We start from the raw sequence: 18,907 nt of genomic DNA, 5'->3' as shown, positions 1-18,907 counted from the left end.
CAGCTGGGGCAAATCAGGCCTAACGAGACAAGGGGAAGCGAAACCAGATACATTAACCTCAGACAAGGACCTTCAAAATAAAACAGTAAACCTGACACAGACTGAACTAAAGACACAGACTCGCACGCACTGCAACAGAGGGAACAGAGACTGACTGGAAACGGGGATATAGCAACTAAGGATACACAGAGACGCGAACTAGACAAGGGGATACAGCTGACAGGGGAGACAGAGCAACTAGAGAAGACAGAGACATAAACCATAAGACAGAACTCAAAGAAACCAAAGACTAGAAATTATAAATAATATAATAAACTCAACAACCCTGGGTCAACGACCCAGGCATCCTAACAACTTGGCCTCAGATTTGGAGGTGCTGATCCTCGTTCCCGCTGCTTCACACTCGGCTGCGAACCGTTCCAGTGTGAGCTGGAGGCCTTCACCCGATGAAGCCAACAGAACCACATCATCCGCGAAAAGCAGAGATGAGATTCTGAGGCCACCAAAGTGAAAGCCCTCCACCCCTTGGCTGCGCCTAGAAATCCTGTCCATAAAAATTATGAACAGAATCGGTGACAAAGGGCAGCCCTGGCGGAGCCCATCACCAACCGGGAACAAGTCCGACTTATTGCCGCCAATGCGAACCAAGCTCTTGCAACGGTTGTATAGGGATCGAATGGCCCGTAACAATGGGCCAGACACCCCATACTCCCGCAGCACCTCCCACAGGACACCCCGAGGGACACGGTCGAATGCCTTCTCCAAGTCCACAAAACACATGTAGACTGGTTGGGCAAACTCCCATGCACCCTCAAGTATCCTTGAGAGGATAAAGAGCTGGTCCAGTGTTCCGCGACCAGGACGAAAACCGCATTGTTCCTCCTGTATCCAAGGTTCGACTAGCGGACGAACTCTCCTTTCCAGTACCACAGGCTAACCAAGCCCGATAGGACTCCCTCTTCAGCCTGGTGGCTCCCCTCACCTCTGGTGTCCACCATTTCGTTTGGGGATTACCACCACGCCAACCACCTTGCAACCACAGCTCAATGCAGTAGCTTCGGCAATGGGGACTCAATGTCCCCAGCTCTGCCGGAGGTGTGTGTTGAAGATCTCGCGGACTGCAGCCTCTGCTAGACGTTCCCAGCACACCCTCACTACGGGTTTAGGTGCACCAGGTCTGTCCACCGTCCTCCCGCACCACCTGATCCAACTCACCACCAGGTGGTGATCAGTTGACAGCTCAGCCCCTCTCTTTACCCAAGTGTCCAGAACATATGGTCGCCGGTCTGGTGATACGATTACAAAATCGATCATCGACCTGCGGTCTAGAGCGTCCTGGTGCCACGTGCACTTATGGACACTCTTATGTTCGAACAAGGTGTTCGTTATGGCCAAACTGTGAGAAGCACAGAAGTCCAATAACAAAACACCACTCGGGTTCAGATCAGGGAGGCCGTTCCTCCCAATCACGCCCCTCCAGGTCTCGCTGTCATTACCTACGTGAGCATTGAAGTCTCCCAGTAGGACAACAGAGTCTCCAGGTGGAGCGCCTTCCAGCACCCCACCCAGGGACTCTAAGAAGGCTGGGTACTCCGAACTGCCACTCGGCGCATAAGCGCAGATGACAGTCAGGACCTGTTCCCCGACCTTAAGGCGCAGGGAACAAACCCTCTCATCCACCGGGAAAAACCCCAACGTACCGGCAGCAAGCCGAGGGGATATTAGAATACCCACCCCAGCCCACCGCCTCTCACCGGGGGCAACTCCAGACTGAGACAGAGTCCAGCCCCTATCCAGGAGACTGGTTCCAGAGCCCAAGCCATGCGTTGAGGTGAGCCCGACTATATCTAGCCGGTACCTCTCAACATCACACACTAACTCAGGCTCCTTCCCCACCAGAGAGGTGACATTCCATGTCCCAACTGCCAGTCTTGGCAGCCGGGTATCAGTCTGCCAGGGTTTCCGCTCCTGGCCGCCGCCCGGCACACAATGCACCTGACCCCTAAGGCGCCTCCTGTGGGTGGTGGGCCTGCGGGAGGATGGGCCCATATCCCCTTTTCGGGCTGTGCCCAGCCGGGCCCCATGGACTAAGGCCCAGCCACCAGACGCTCGCCCTCGGGCACCCTCCCCGGGCCTGGCTCCAGGGCGGGGCCCCGGTAACCCTATCCCGGGCAGGGTAAACTGTTCCCTCGATGTTTTCTCCATAAGGGTCTTCTGAATCGCTCTTTGTCTGGTCCCTCACCCAGGACCAATTTGCCATGGGAGACCCTACCAGGGGGCAAAAGCCCCCAGACAACATAGCCCCTGAGATCCCCGGGACACACAAACCCCTCCACCACGATAAGGTAGCGATTCATGAAGAGGAGCTCAGGGTTCTACAGTCTATTTTAACTTAACAAGGCCAAGGTCATTTGGGGGGATTTATTTGACAGCAATAAATAAAGAATTGTAGATTTACACAAGTTGGAAGGCCTCCTGGAGTCATTAAGTTATTAATACAAATTATTTAGATCTATCAAATGAGAGGAAATTGGCTAGGATGTTCAGAAATAACACAAAACCCATTAATGCCATGAACTGAAAGCATCCCCAGAGCAAAAATAATTGATCATTGCTCTGGAGCTATTTTGCTGCTAGTGCTACATTGCACAGTGCTACATTGCACAGTGCTACATTGAATAATGAAGTTCTAGGACTACCTCCAAATTCTAAACTTCACCCCAAATGAACAGTTGGATGGTTGAAACTTGGGCACAGTTGGCCTTTCTAATAGAACAATAATCCTAAAGATCAAAACTGGTTTTGAAATACATGCAGTAGCTAACATTAAACTTCTGGAATGGCTTACCCCAAACCCTGACCTAACCCTATTCAAATCTTGTGGACTGTGCCTAAAAGCTCAGTCAGTGCCAAGAAATCAACCAACCATTTTCCTAGTATCATTCATTCCTACTATTTGGAGCCGTTTCAGTCCCCAAGACAGAGTATATTTTGTATACAAATGGGACATTGCTTGTTTTTTTCTATTAATAAATCTAACACCCCCATGGGTTAAATCCTCCTGACTAGGTCCTCTCATTGGTCCTCTAGTTTCATGTAAGTTGTATATTTTGTTGGAGGGAAATCATTATGCCCCACTATTATTAGGTTCCACGCAGAATAGTGTGGAAAGAATCCACAGACACGGAGATGCTGACCCTCACCCACCTACAACCCACATAATGCCCATAAATAGACATTCACACAGATCCCCCCTCATTCTCCCAACACAAAACAAGACTCATTACAGTTGCAGCTGTGTGTCACGTGGCTCCTTCTGTCCTGGGAGTGTGTGTGTTCCAGGAGAAAGCGAGGTTAAATTAATTGGCAGCACCGAGCCTCAGAGTGTGATTACTCGGGGCTTGTCGGCAAAGTGGCGAAGGGGCTGTGTTCAATTCCCAGCACGCATGTAGAACTCAGCACCAGCTGGGTCACTGTTACTGTCACAGAATTACATGAAACTGAGCCGCTCTTCAAACCAACACAGAACACTGTTAAATTTCTCTGCCCCATTTCTTTTCTTTTCCCCCCATTCAGAAAAGGCAAGTGTACAGCCTGTTGATTGGCTCTGCTTGTAGCCTTGGTTCCAGCATGGAGCCGTTCTTTGTCATAAATTTGTTTGAAATCTCCACAACAACAGAGTGGGCGGAGATTGTTAAAGTAAACCTTAAATTCCAAACACAATGAATTTGTAATAATTAAACTGCTGTTCATACAGATCGATATATAGCCTCTTACACCCACAACTCTATTTTCTGTAATAGAGTTATGCTATGAAATCACAATCAAGGTTAGATTACCGCTAATGCCAGACACACAATTTATTAAGAAACCACATTTTTTTTATTCATGTTTTTATGTTCATCCAACTTTCATCCAATATATTTTGTCTGTTCTTCAGCTGTTGGTGTCTTAAGTCTTTGTTGTGACTGTATCTTGTACATAGACATAGGAAGGGTTCAAGTACCTGATACTCTATGCTTTAGAGGAGCCTTTGTACTCCTTCCCAAACAGAGATGAGGCGCTACACAACAAAAGAAAAGTCATAAAGGTTTGAAAAGGTGATAGTCCTCTCCTACCTAAACCACTCAAAAATTAGTCCCTGGGTATCACTCCTACAGTAAAATTATGATGATAAAGTATTTTTGCCTATATAATGACTACTTTAAAAGTCTTAGAGAAAGACAAAATGTTATACAGTATGAGTAATTTGCCAGCTTGTAGGAAGGCTGATACTGAAGGCTACTAAAGAACCTAATACTGAATGTCCTAGTCTTTTATATACGTCATAGTCAGTGGCTTTAGTAGTAGTAGTAATACTGTCATACTGTCTGCTTTGTTTATGACTACTTTGGTTAATTTCTTGTGCCTCTCTGTATTTTTTCTTGTATATTATGTGCTTCCGTGTCTATTTTTGTAGTTGTCATTATGTTCTGTCTTATTTTGATACTTTTCTTGAAACCATTTTGTTATTTTGCCTTCAGGCCTTGCCTGTTTTCTCTCTTTAAGTGTTCTCTAATTGTTGCCCTGAATTTAAGAACAGTAATATATTACTGTTAGGATACTCCTTTCTCAGAATGATTTGTTGATTCAAATGCTACGGTGAGGGTACTGACAGAGACTAAAAAGAGAAATCATTGTTAACTTGTTAAAGCAAATATCTAGTCAGCCATACACTCAGTGGCAGCAACTCAGTGCATTTAGGCATTTGCATTTGGGTATGGTTGTGGAACTTGTACAATTGTTTCACACTTGAACAATTTCTCAAGGTGTTCCAACTTGTAGAAATCTGCAATTATCACATTACTGATTCAATGTGAGGTAGATAATAAGTGTTTTGTGACTTGTAGACTAAACTGACTTCCAAGGTGCACACAGAAGAGTTGAAAGAGGCTAAAGCTCTGGCAAATTTTAAAACAATTTAAAAAATCATCAGGGTAAAAAACAACTTTTTAAATAATACATTTTAAATAAGGCTAAAAAATAAGATATCCCTAACACAAACATAAGGGAACCTATAATATACATTTGCACGAGCCCTTCTTGTCTAAAATACTTCATCTATTAATTACAAGGCGTTTTGTCCTAAACATACAGTTTGGCTAACTAATTTGACACATTGTCCGTATTATTCTTATGTTATTTACTGTGCATAACAGCAAGCTTCAATGTTAATATTCCATATGATATTCATCACTATTACTGTGTGGATCATCTGTTCACTTTTTGGCATTCACTTGTGAGTCAACAGACCCTTCCTTTGAAGGTTCTGTTGCCTTCAGAGTAATGATTTTCTAAAATAAGTATCCTCATATTTACAACAAACCAACAGTCACAGAGCAGGCATACAGCAAATGTCCCAGCTATTCTAAACAATTCCAGAAGCTTTTTGACAATCTAAATTGAACTAAAATACTAAAACCAGAAATCTGCCCCTGTGCAATAAAAAAAAATTCAGTCATTCATATGAGTTTCTAAATCTTTTGGCGATAAAACATTTGTGATCCTAATATTTCCTGTTCATAAAAATTCTGAAATATTTTACTTCTGTTCTGTTCACATCTCAAATGTCCTGTACTTTTTGTTTTTAACAAAAGGTTTTTGAACAATGAAAAATGAATGACTAAATGAATTAGTCTTTTGTATGAGATCCGAGATTTATTTCTTGTATCTACCTAAATCACATCATCCACAAATTTGTCTTTAACTGATATTCATCTGCAGTGGCATGGTATCACAAAGGCTCCCCAAACATCAGGGGAATAAACAATTTCTATTTTGTTTAGCAGCAGGAGGCTATGTTCAGACAGACAATGAAAAGACCCACTGGGGAGGTCTGAGAGATGTAAAGAACAAATTGAGACCATAGGTGGTGAGGGCACAAGGAGGAGTGACAACGTTGGCCAGAAAGCATTGTGGTTCAGACAGCTTTACCTGTGAGTTCTGGATCTGAATGGTTCCCGGAGGCAGCGCCTGAGTTAACACTTGCCCTTGCGATGTCACCATGGCAACTGGCTGGTACAGGGTCCCACCTGAGGGGATAATTTGCTGCCATGAGTATCAAGTGTCTTCAGCAGCTACTAGAAGCCAGATTCTACACTAGCACCAGAGCTTATTAACTGCTTGTCAGCCTTGCAATCAAACACACAGCAAACAAGAGACTAAATGATAAATTCAAAGTGCATTACTGCCCTTTAACCCAGAAAAAAAACACAGAGAACAAGGAGAAGGAGGAGTGTGTTTTTGCTGCTGGCTTAATTAGCCTTGATCAAGACACTCTTATCACAGTCTGTTTGAGCTCTTCAGTATGTCGTGATCAAAGGGAGAGACATTGATTTATTTTGGGTTAAAAGGATTTTCCAGAGGGCAGGATTAACATTTCACTGTACAGGCTTGACATTACAAGAACCTGCCAGCCAAGCTCTCTGTGATGGATACTTATCATGACCCTCTGATACCAGCTATACAAAACACAGCCACAAACATGTAGCTAATGATATGTGTATATAATAGCAATGGAATAGTAAACATGCGTGTATACTGATTGATCAAAAGCATGCTAATGACTATTTTTATTTGTCATTATGCTCAACAAACAATTGAGTTTTATACTAATAATATGAAAATGCTTTATAATGATAACCCCAAAATGACGCAAAGAAAAAAGATCAAAGTCAAACTGATAAACACAATGCAAATAATAAGAAAAGTATTCATTTGAATATGATAGTTATTAAAAGTCAGGAAATGGTGCTTTGGATAGCTGGTGTCAAATATTTCCTCTGATCAGAACGAGAGAGAAAATGTGGAGTACTATTTGAAAGTGTTGAGAGTGATTGGGCTAAGGCTCAGGTAAGTGTGCAGAAAACAACAGAACCACCTATGCGATTTTATTTATTTATCATTAGCTGTATGTCACTGACTGTCCCAAAATCTATGGAGACCCTATTTAGAGGTGGTAGTTTACTGAATAAGTTACACTGAGTTTTACATTTTTGTAGCACCTCTTCTTCACACATTGGGTCATAGAGCCATATGGAAAAAAAAGGTCGATAGTGTCAGGCCAAATTTTGTTTTATAGTGCTCATGTGAATTGACACGCTTACCCGAGACCACTTGAGAGTTGATGGTGGTCATGGCGACATTCCCCTGTTGCAGCCCTCCAGCAGGCACCACAATCCCTGAAGGGTTAACAGAGCTGGAGACAGAGGTCATGGATGGAGAGGAGGTCTGAATTAGTTCCTGGGGGATAACAGAGGGAGACACTGGTGAGCAACTCTAAGGGGGGGAAAGCTATTGCTTGTGTGTGATAACCAACAGCAAAATTTACCTGCTGATGAATGGCGTATCAAGGGAAACACTACATTATTGCATTATTACGCTAGGTACCATTAAGGAACTCTAAGCTCCACGGTGGGTCCATCACTGACCTGCTGCATGCTGAGACTGGTGTGTGACGGAGAATAGGGCCCTCCGAGGTCATTACGGAGGAGGTTATCGCTGTGCATCTTGGTCTTGAGACAAGTGATGTAACGGTTGCAGAAGTCCTTACAAAGCTCATTGACCTTCTCTAGTTCGAGTAGGTGGATTCGCAACACCTGAATGGCCTTTACCATCTGAGAGCAGCAAAGACAAAATATGAAACAGATCACATTCACCTTCTAAAACACTGATGACTTTTAGCGAACACCTTACCTTTAAAACACCAGGTTAACAACCATGAACAGAAGAATACGTTTGATGTTGGTCTCATGGATATTGCTGGCATTTGGTTTTATTGCAATTTATGTTACAAAGATCTGTAACGTCTAATGTCAAAATCAAAAATCATTGGTAATGGTATTTACAGATGCAGACTGCTGACTGACCTGCATCACTGATCCGTATATATATTAATACATTTTGGAATAAATGCAAATCTTCTGGTTTCTTGTTGTAATTATTTAACTTCTGGTACCCATCCGTAATGCTGGGTAATGTCTTTAAAACAGAGTCCAGGTAACAGATTAAAAAATCCTTAATACGGAAGACCCACGGGGGCCTGAGTGACTCAATAAACATTTGGGAAGTGCATCACATTCAGTAAAACAAACTAAAAAAAACATCTGAAGCCTTTCCACTCAATGTCTGTGGACTACAAATGTTTTTACATTAAGCATCATCATCATCACAGTAGTGTGTGAGTGAAGTGTATGTGTTAAGGCTGTCAAGGTTTAGTTCTATTTAGATTAGTTAACAAGCTGCCATGTTCTTCATGCTCTTCTAATTTTACCAAGACATGCACCAGTATCAAAGTGCATACTGCACTCTGGCTGTAAGATTAAGTTTTTCTTGGTCTGCAACTTTGCAGTACATTCCTATACAGGGTTCTAGTGGCTGTGCTTTTAAGATTACATATCCTGGCTAAGTCATTCACCAGTGTCTTGGCAGTTGTTTTGGGGTCTTTATACACATCTCACTATTTGTCTTTTCAGACTCTTTAAATTATTTCACTTGCTAACTCTGTCATGTTTGGTCTGTAATTTCTTGATGACACATCTCACTCCAATCCTTGGCACTTGGAAATGCTGTGATAACTTTGTATATCCATTTCTTCCTTTGTGAGCAACTATTTTCTCAACTGTGAACTCATTTTGTTTGTTTTTTGTTTTCCTTGTCAGGTGACAGCTCAAACCCTTGCTGAAGTTTTTTTTCTGTGTATGATTTGGAAGATAACCCTCGGGTTTCACTTGATTTTACAGCATTACAAATTTAAAGCGCATGACTGCAGCGCAGTGCACGGTGGTTGGTGCTTAGTTTTTCAGGGTACTCATAATATCGACCCAGCTAAATTTTTGTTTTTAAATAGTTATATTAATTTATGCAAGTAGAAATACTGTATGCTTTGTGAAGAAAATAATTATATTTAGAAGTTCTATAAGAAGTATAAGACTTTGAAAGCCATTTACACAGTTTTCAATAGACCAGTGTCTAATATTTAACAACTCCAATTCGTTGCAGTTGTGTTGCTAAGGAACAGCCTATTAAAGGATAAACTGCTGACAGCTACTGAGAAGAAATGAGAAACATGATTTTTGTTTTGCGTTGTTTTTCTACTAAGTTATGATCTGTCATTGAGTGAAATTTGGTTTGTTGGTTTGGCTGAAGTGACAACAGGAATCACTGACAATATATATATATCATCAGCTGCCTGGCTTTTCTTCACTCTGTGTGATACAAGATGGCACACCTTCAAAGTTGCCATCCAAGGTCAACAGAATGGTCAGAAAAGCACTTGGCCAAGGAGGAGATAAATCAGCTAATTAAACTGCACTTGCTTAATCAAGGGACCAGTAACTCTTGTCCTCATCGCAGCCAGTCAGGCCCAGCGTAGCATTACTGCCCTATGGAAGAGTTAGTGTCCTCTGGCAGAGACGCCTATTCCCATTACCTCATAAAACACACAGATGCAGGGTTAATTGACTGTTCAGCACTTGTCAGCCTGCAAGTACTGTAATGAGAAGAGTGCACTTTTTTCCTAATTCCTTGTCTGTGTCTTTGTGTCTGTCTGGCTTCAACTCCTCCCCCCCTTTTGTCATAGAAGATTATCAGCTTCCTCCTTCTCGTAATTTATAATTATTTCTAACTGTTGTGCACAGAGAAGATGGGAAAATTACTTTAAAAAGGACTGAATACTTGGGAATAGCAAAAATGGGATTCAATGCAGACACAGAGCCACATCTGTTAAGATTTATGTTACAAAAAAGAGGTTCAGGAACAGAAAAGGTGGCCGCCAGTAGGAAGACAGGCAGTAATTGCTTGAAAATACTTAATTTTAGTGAAGTTTTTTATTAGTTTTAGTATTAGTTTGAGTCTTTAAATTTTATTGTATGATTTAGAAAAATCAGTAGAGGCCTTAGAATACATTTTTTTAAGGTTGTTGACTCAGTCTTGTAAACATCCAAAGTCTCAGTTAACACACCCATTAATGCCTCATCAGGCAAGCCGTAATACAATTTTTACCAAACTAACAAAAAAAAAGAGAAAGAGAATTTTTTCTCTTTATTTTTATATTTCACAAAATCATTTCATTTAGTTCTAGTTTTATTTGAGTTAAATAAAAAGTTTTTAGTTTAGTTTTAGTTAAATAAAAATAACCTTGGTTATGGCATCAGTCTGCACTCTGTTTAAAAGGAAAAGAAAAGGGTGAATTCAAAAATATATTCACAGTCTATTCATACAAAAGCATACAAAACACAACAAGACAGAATAGCTGTGGAAGTGACAAACTAAAGAATTCTTAAAAGAAGTGGAGGACTCTTCGGTGTGTGAGGGAGAAAAGGTTCCAGTTAATGTGTGTTCTGTCGCATGGTTCATATAATACTGTAGCTGTATGTTTGTTATAGGTTTTTCATTTTTCTCTTCTTTAAATCACCTCTGTTGAGTTTTCTGAACTTTTTTAAGAGTTTTTTTTTCTTTTTACTTCCATTGTTCTTTATTCAACCTTTATTGTGAGCATCTTTCCATTTGCTGGTGTTTCCTGAAGTTGCAGTACATGCAGTGTATGACCTCTTAGGGCTACTGCAGTTATAGTTGTATATAAAAATATAAAAGGCAGCTGTGGCTAAAAAGGTAAAATAGCTCATGTACTTATTAAGGATAATAAAAAAAACTGTACTCAGAAGGTAAAAAAACAGTAGAAATTACTGCATTACGTATTAATTACTGTTACATATTCATTTGAAAGAGCATCGGTACCAACAGTGCCATCTTCAGACACGCAACTTCACACAGCAGGCACACTGACCTTCCCCTCATTAGGAGCTGTTTCTCACAATAACACTTTGTGAGAAATTTTGAGAGGTCACTAAAGCTCCCATTTGAACAATATTAAAGTTTGACCAGCATATACACTAATGTTAGCTTTTTCAACTATTAGCAATTACCTGATAGCAACCGTAGCCATCTGTTATCATTAAAATAGCAGCTAGCAACTGGCTAATAATAGAACCTTAACATTAGTCTGCAATGTTAAAACACTGTGTTAGTTTAACAGGATAACACCTTTATTTGTATCTAAAAAGTTCAACATCAACTGAGAAAAGTTTATCAGATACTCCAACAGCCTACTTCATACATTCTATTGGATCTGGATCATCAGCTGGATCAGCAATGTAATATACATAAATATATCCATCCATCCATTTGCTTCCGCTTCTCCTTTTCAGGGTCGTGGGGGGAGCTGGAGCCTATCCCAGCTGTCATAGGGCGAGAGGCGGGGTACACCCTGGACAGGTCGCCAGTCTGTCGCAGGGCCAACACACAGGGACAGACAACCATTCGCACTCACATTCACTCCTATGGGCAATTTGGATTAATCAATTGACCTATCCCCACAAGCTGCATGTCTTTGGACTGTGGGAGGAAGCCAGAGTACCTGGAGGGAACCCACGCAAACACGGGGAGAACATGCAAACTCCACACAGAAAGACCCAGGCCTGATGGTGGAATTGAACTCAGGACCTTCTTGCTGTGTGGCAACAGTGCTAACCACCGTGCCACCGTGCTGCTATAAATATATATAAAATATAAAAATATAAAAGTCACCGCGATCGTGGCTCAAGAGTTGGCAGTTTGTCTTGTAGTCTCAGTCATTGTGTCCTTGGGCAAGACATTTCACCCGTTGCCTACTGGTTGTGGTCAGAGGGCCCATTGGCGCCAGTGTCTGGCAGCCTCACCTCTGTCAGTGCACCCCAGGGCAGCTGTGGCTACAATGTAGCTTGCCATCACCAGTGTGTGAATGTGTGAGTGAATGGGTGAATGTAGTGTGAAGCACTTTGGGGTCCTTAGGGACTACGTAAAGTGCTAAACAAATACAGGTCATTTACCGTTTACAGTGTATAAGGCAAAAATAGAGTCTGTACAAATAGTATAGTGAGCTTGAAAATTAATATTTGGAATGACAACCTTTATTTTTCGACACAGTCTTTGGCTAACTTTCTTGTACTTAAGGAATTGTTCCCCAGGTTCTAAAGTTCTTCTTCATGCACTGCTTCAGTAATGTTGAGGTCTGAATTCAGAGGACACCGATTCATGACTGATGCTTTAACACATGTGATATGTTGACTTACCAAGTTGTCCAATTCTGGATCTTCGCTAAAGAAGGGTTTATGTTCTCGTTCCTGCTGGTGCACAAAGTTTTCTATGTCCACATCAAAGCTGGCTGACGTGATGCATTCAGATCCCTGTGTGGCCTGTTCACATTTCTCAAACAGCAATGCTAGCAGGGGAAACAATGGATGCCTGAGGAAAAAAGATAAAGAGGCACAGTAGGTGTCAGTTTCTAAAATTGTTAATATTATCTTTTCTGCTGTGAACAGAATCTTTCTATAAAGATCAATATAATTGCTTGAAGGTGAGGTCAGTGCTGAAGAGACTCTCTTTTCTACCACTCTAGTTGTTAAGGATGTCTTAACTACATAAAAAAACAACTCTAATCTTCACTTAGTCCATCATTCAATCAAATTTCAACTCAATTTAACCTATATAATGCCAAATCATACCAACAATCACCACAAGGCACTTTATATTGTAAGGTAAAGATCCTATGATAATAAAGCGAAACCCCCAACAAATAAATAACCCCCTTTGAGCAAACATATGGTTATAGTGGAATGGAAAAACTCCCTTTTAACAGGAATGGACCTTGCAAAATTTTAGACCTTTAACTTTAAACAAAGTGCTTCTGCTATTTTGCTTGTACTTTAGCTACTCCAGGCTTAGCCACATGACAGCTGTGTGGTCACCGTGCTCATTCTCACGTTCCTCCAAACTGCAACAAATTATCTGTGATTAATTGCTTTTGCTCTGATGAAGATAACTGTTTTAGTTACAACACCAACAGCATGGTTTACTTTTAGAACCGACTTGCACCTGCATAATACAATTGAAAAATTCAATTTGTGTTAATTTCAGTCACTTTATCTTACATCTTGATAAAGACGTTTTCCAGTCAGAATGCGGACAACTATCAGTTGTAACACCTACGAGTTTGTCCCAATTCAGCCCCATAAAATAAATCACTCCCTGTTATAATCTCTTACATTGCACTACTGCCAGCTCCTCCATAATCTCAAACTCTTTTGTTATCCCTCATACAGCCTGTGTTCAGAGTCAGGAAGTCTTGCTCTGACTTGATTTTGACTGAGTACCAGTGTGAGGGTGTATACTGGGTGTATTTCTAGGTTGACCCACGGAGACTGATTTAGGTGCTTTCAGTTGGAACTATGTTGAAGTCAGTACCCTGGATTTCGAACACCATACCTTTCCAGGTGTGGGTTAGATTTAATGACTAAATCACAATCTGAGAAAAAAAAACTTAACATGAAATGTTGTCACAGCACAGCACAGGCTGCATATAAAACATTACTTTAAAAAAATAATTTGCTGCATTGTACGCTTTGACAACAACATTATGAATGAGGAAATGAATAATCAGCTATCATAATAATTCAGGTGCAGCAGGAGGGAAGGAGTTCGAGAGAAACTTAAAGAATATCTGACAATCAGTAGGTTTTTGTAGAGTCTGTTACCTCAGTAACTGACATAAATTGAAGTTAAATGTCTTTCTATAGCAGAAAACCTGGAGTTGCCCTCAGCAACTCCTGGGCAAACAAACTCTGTGTTGTTTGCTAATCCTACTTCCTGGAATAGGGCCCAAGTGTAACCCAACTAGAAAATTGTTCTTTTTCATAACGTCATATTGTTTTTCATGTTTCATAATAATAATGTTTTCATAATGATAACTGTGTGCAACAAGTAGAGGTAAGGCATTAATTTGGCACACCAATGGAAAATAGTTTTCAGTAAGATATGCCCATGCTTCTTTGCTCATAGCTACTCCAGGGTGAGGTGGCAGCACATTGGAGCACCGTAACCGTTTAAACATTAAAGCTTACTGTCTAAAGGAGACATGGAAGTCACTTTAGTTTATCATCAACGGGTAAGAAGAGACCAATCAAGTCTCCAGAAATTAACATTACAATTTCTAAAAGATCCCTCAGACCTCTGCAGGGAGCGTAGGAGAGTCTAAAGTTTTTCAGTCACGAGTTTTGTCTTTCTCTAATGTCCATCAGTAACAAATATGGATTTTTAGATTTTTTTTTCCTGTTGGTAGCACCTATGTTGTAGAAGAATACCTGTTCAATCACTAAAATTTCACTTTGATCTGCAAAAGCTAAAGCGATTTATATGTCTTCTATATTTTGCAATGGGACAGGTGATTCATTTTCTGTGTAAGAATAGTCTGTAAAATCATTTTAGATTGATTAGACTGTAGATTGCTAAGTGGTTAGTTATATTGTATATTGTTATAAGACCATACAATAATACAGAGAAACCCCCAACCCAACACATGACCCCCTAAGAGCAAGCATTTAGCAATCTGCACAAACAACGCTAATGCAACTAGAAGCGCAGAACCCGAGAGTGATGTCAAAGCTAAGTCTGTCCTGACCGTAGCCAAGCAGAGCTTCCACTTCAACAGAGGACATCACTACTATCATTGCGATAGTAGTCATGCTTGGTTTATTTCAGCCTCCATTTCTATCTGTAACTGGTTCTACAAAAGACTAAATAGTCTGGTTCTTATATAGTGAGCATTCAAAGCACTTTATACAACTTACATCATTCACACATATGTGTTTTCTAACGTTCACACTATGAATGCATCAGAGACCAACTTGGGGTTCAGTATCTTACCGGAGGATACTTAGAGCAGGTCTTCTATCAATTGGAAGGTTGGCGAATCAATATCTGCTCCTGTTTACAGTCTGCAAACCTCTCTTCTAAGCTACAGTCAGCATGGCCACAACAGTTTTCTGCGATGTGCTCTTTGATGAAGTTTACAGGTTTACACTGTTAAACGGTAATTATATGGCATCTCAGGTCATGTTAAAATGTACCCCAAAAAGGATGTATGCAGCAGTGTGACCTGGGCTCATGGCCAACTAACTCAAATGGCAATTAGCCAATGGTACTGTGAACAATTTGCCACTCGATACCACATACGCACACATTAGACTTGTCAATAGGGACAAGAATTTAAAACATATTGTAATATAAGCTGTACTCCAAGGACTCCTAATGCCCTTGTCCTACTTTTAACAGTGTGGTAGCTCTGTGAAGTACTTATAGTGGACAGGATATGGTCCAGTAACGGCACAGGGTTTCAGAGAGTTATCTAAATTGTTCCATTCTGTCTTTCACAGAGAACGACATTTGGATACTGTACAAGGATCTATAGTGTGCTGCTGTATACAGTACATGTTACATTATTGAACACATCCACTCGCCCCACTTTGATTCCAGGGGTACTTGGGAAGACAAATGGATTATAACAAAAATTTTGTGTAGCTAATTATACAATCCTGAAAGCTGCTTACACATGGCATATTTTATATTCATATTCCATGGTTTTAAATGTACAACATATATGTGAAGGCTTGGGGGAATGGTGATGCGTTTACTGTTTTAAAATACGAAAAGGCATTGATTTGATTGATGGCGTCTTGTATTTACTACATGCATAATAAATACTGCTTGGAGCTAAAAGCCACATTTAGGAGTGAAGAACTTTCATTCTTACATTTAAGCACATTTATGTAGAATCTGAATGTGGCTGTATAACTTTTAAATTAATATTGATTGCATAAAGTTTTGTTTCATAAAGACACAATGATGATGAAAATTGATGCAGTATACTTTTTAATTCCATTCAACTGTAAACCATACAGGCAAACATATCAATCACAGATCCTATCAGCTTTCACATAATGATGTAAATGTTGATGTCCCTCTGGGGACAAGTGGCAAAATTTGGGTGGAGACATCTAATATTTTATTTTTAGTATTTTCTTGATTCATACCACAACAAGCAATTACTCAGGAAACTTTATAACAGATATGCAAGTTACAAAAAGTTTTCATTTTAAGCATCATCAGCAAAGTTATAGATAAAGTTGTAAAACAATAGTAATGGGATTAGTTATTGTTGCATTTGACTTAGGAGATATGCAAAGTGGTTCACTGCTATGACTTACAGAAGCACTTAATTATACTCATTCACTGTCTGTATAAGTCCATCATACTTCCCGTGTTAGCTTCTTTTGGTTTACTTTTATACTTTCTCCCTTCTTTTCCTATCATTGTAAAAATGACTGTATTCAATATTTTCTCTCCGTTCTAATACAATTTGCAAATTCTGATCAATTTAATTTATGTTTTAATCTGAAAAAATATACAAACACACCGTTCGGCCTTAAAGGTGAAGTTGTTAATGTTTTGTTTTTTAACCATCACTGGTTGAAAAGTAATAACCCTTGAGAATTAGAATTCAGTGTCCTTAGCCAAGGAGCCTCATACTGGAAATGTTTAATGTATTTCTATCTGCCATTGAGAATCACACAAAACTGGCACTCCACATGGAGTTCCTCTGGAGTCAATTAGTGGTCGTTTGTTGTTTACTTTCAATATAGAACTCAGGATTGCGGTTTCACCAACAAAATACATTATGGGACTGTTCTTCATGAAAATCTGAGTGAATGGATTAGTGGAACATACCAAGATAAAGGTATGTAAGTCTGATGTCATTAGCCATTTCTGGGTCCAAACTCCTCTTCAGCTCTGAAAGTCAAACGAACACTGCGGCATCACTGAGAATTACAAACTGTCTAAATTCTTTCATCTTTAATAAAGTGATCAGTGTGGCTGCTCTACCAGGTGTAACAATTAAGTTTAAAATCCAGGCATCCATGAAAACAAAATTTGTGAAATTTATGAGTTAGAAGTTAGCTCACTACTTTCCACCTAAACATAACATACCATGTTCTGACTGAGGGATTTCTGAAAAAATTAAAACGTACAGCTCTGCTATCACTTCTGACATAAACGATGACAGGAAACTAAACAGCAGGGACGTTTGTAGGGTTACTGAAGTTGAGCTAGCTGGTATATAATGATGTGGTACACGGTGGCTAGCTATACACCTACAGTATAGTTAGCATGGCTGCCCCACATATTAGCATAGTGAAGCTGGAGGATGAACGCTAACTTTTTTCCACTCAATAAAAGTAAACGCGAGGGTTCCCGATGGTTAGGGACAAATGCAATTGTATGGTAGGATACTGTAAATGGACCAAACTTCACTCAGCAGAACAAATGAGATAATCCAGACACAATACAAGGTTAGTCATTAATTTACTGCTGCATGGGCTGGGCTGTAGTTACATTGTAAGGTTTAAAAAAATGAGCTTTAAAATTAATAGTGGCAATAAAAACCGAGAGAGAACGACAGTGATCACTGATGTTTTTAGAACAAAATGGCACATATTTCTGGCAGAAACACACGCATATATACACATTATTGTGTAACTGGAGTGCAAGTGTGGAGCAAGCCTTCAACTGAATACACCTCCAGGCTGGTCCCCCTGGTGGATACACAAGACATTACCACTAGTATTCCTAAATGCTGCTTAGGGGCGTTACTACTCATGGTTGCATGGTCCATGTCACAGGAGTGTCATCTATCAGCCGGCAATCGATCAGGATTCCACTAGGCATCCATCATGGTCCTGTCAGGGATGAGGCAACTATTTTAAGTGGCTGTAACTGTAAATCTCAAAACAAGGTGACTGTTTCTGGTGAACACTGTGAACCTTTCAAACAATAAATGAACTGATTCTTACATATCGCTTTTCTACTCTTCCATAGCACTCAAAGCCCTTTATACAACATGCTACATTCACACCCCTTCACAAAAGCACTTTCTTAAGTGCTTTTCAGTACTTCCCAGCTAACATTCACACTCTGATGGCTGCATTGGAGAGCAACTTGGGGTTAATAACTTGCCCAAGTATACTTGGCGTGGAGACCAGGATCAAACCACAAACCTTCCAATCAGTAGATGACCTGCTCTACCTCCTGAGCTACAGCCAAGTTGATAGGATTTTAGTTCAGTGAGTGAGAACAAATGCAGTCAAACACAAAGCTTCTTTATATAAAGATTCTACAGTTCCAGTTAACTGGATAGCAAGCTAACCCACGAGTTTTGATGAGAATGTCCAGCCTGATTCGAAGACTGCACTTTTGTTGCATTTCATTTGCCTTGGAAACTGGATGACAGATCTGGGAGTGATGCTACTCCTTGCTGAGCATGTTCCAGTAGTAAAGTCAGAAAGGCAAAGAAAAACAGGATTTGTTTTGCTCATTAGCAAGGCAGAGGCATTCATACATCACTAGCAATACAACACTGCCAAAAGAAAAACCTTAAACGCAGCACTGCAACACATTCACAGACAAAGCTGTGCTGTGCAATACTGTGCACAAATACACAGTAGTCGCAGTGTAGATTACAAGTTCTTCAGTTTTACTAATGTTTACACACACACACACACACACACACACACACACACACACACACACACACACACACAGAAGATGAAACAACTTTTGGTTTCATACTATCTTATTAATAAATATGACTTGTTTTTCTGATTGTCTATTTGACTTTTACAATTCCTTGGCTGGTTCTTTGCTTAATATTTATTGCTATTATTTTTCACTTTCATTCTATAGACTATAAACGGTAAATCGACAGGAACTTATGTAGTGCTTTTCTACTCTAACTGAATGCTTTGAGCACTTTTAAAATTATGGTAGGGAATTGTGGCGGTATGGACCCTACTCAGGCTCTAACCCATGGCTCTCATTTCTAGCCTTTAATAGTCAACTATATTATACTCTAATCTCCCTGATCCCAATTTAATACTGCTCCCTCAGCCTACGTGCCAGGAATATTAAACAGGACGGTCACGTGCACACTGGAGAGATG

General features: G+C 40.3%; 1 protein-coding gene across 2 annotated transcripts in view; it reads right to left on the bottom strand.

The window, feature by feature from the left end:
- pknox2 (pbx/knotted 1 homeobox 2) overlaps positions 1-18,907 on the bottom strand; it is a 106,640-nt gene that overhangs the window by 7,833 nt on the left and 79,900 nt on the right. For both annotated transcript variants that reach the window (XM_085419978.1, XM_085419977.1), the window contains 4 exons: positions 12,150-12,321; positions 7,470-7,655; positions 7,146-7,281; positions 5,974-6,071 (listed from right to left, as the gene is read on the bottom strand). In XM_085419978.1, coding sequence (XP_085276104.1) covers positions 5,974-6,071; positions 7,146-7,281; positions 7,470-7,655; positions 12,150-12,321 — 592 coding nt within the window. The remainder of the gene's footprint in view (positions 1-5,973; positions 6,072-7,145; positions 7,282-7,469; positions 7,656-12,149; positions 12,322-18,907) is intronic.

The sequence above is a fragment of the Rhamphochromis longiceps genome, linkage group LG10 (assembly GCF_057381845.1).
Source record: "Rhamphochromis longiceps isolate RC_006_pf linkage group LG10, R_longiceps_female_GT1.1, whole genome shotgun sequence".
Classification (NCBI taxonomy): domain Eukaryota; kingdom Metazoa; phylum Chordata; class Actinopteri; order Cichliformes; family Cichlidae; genus Rhamphochromis; species Rhamphochromis longiceps.
The sequence above is the reverse complement of the archived record's forward strand: the minus strand, read 5'-3'. Positions and strand labels throughout refer to the sequence as shown.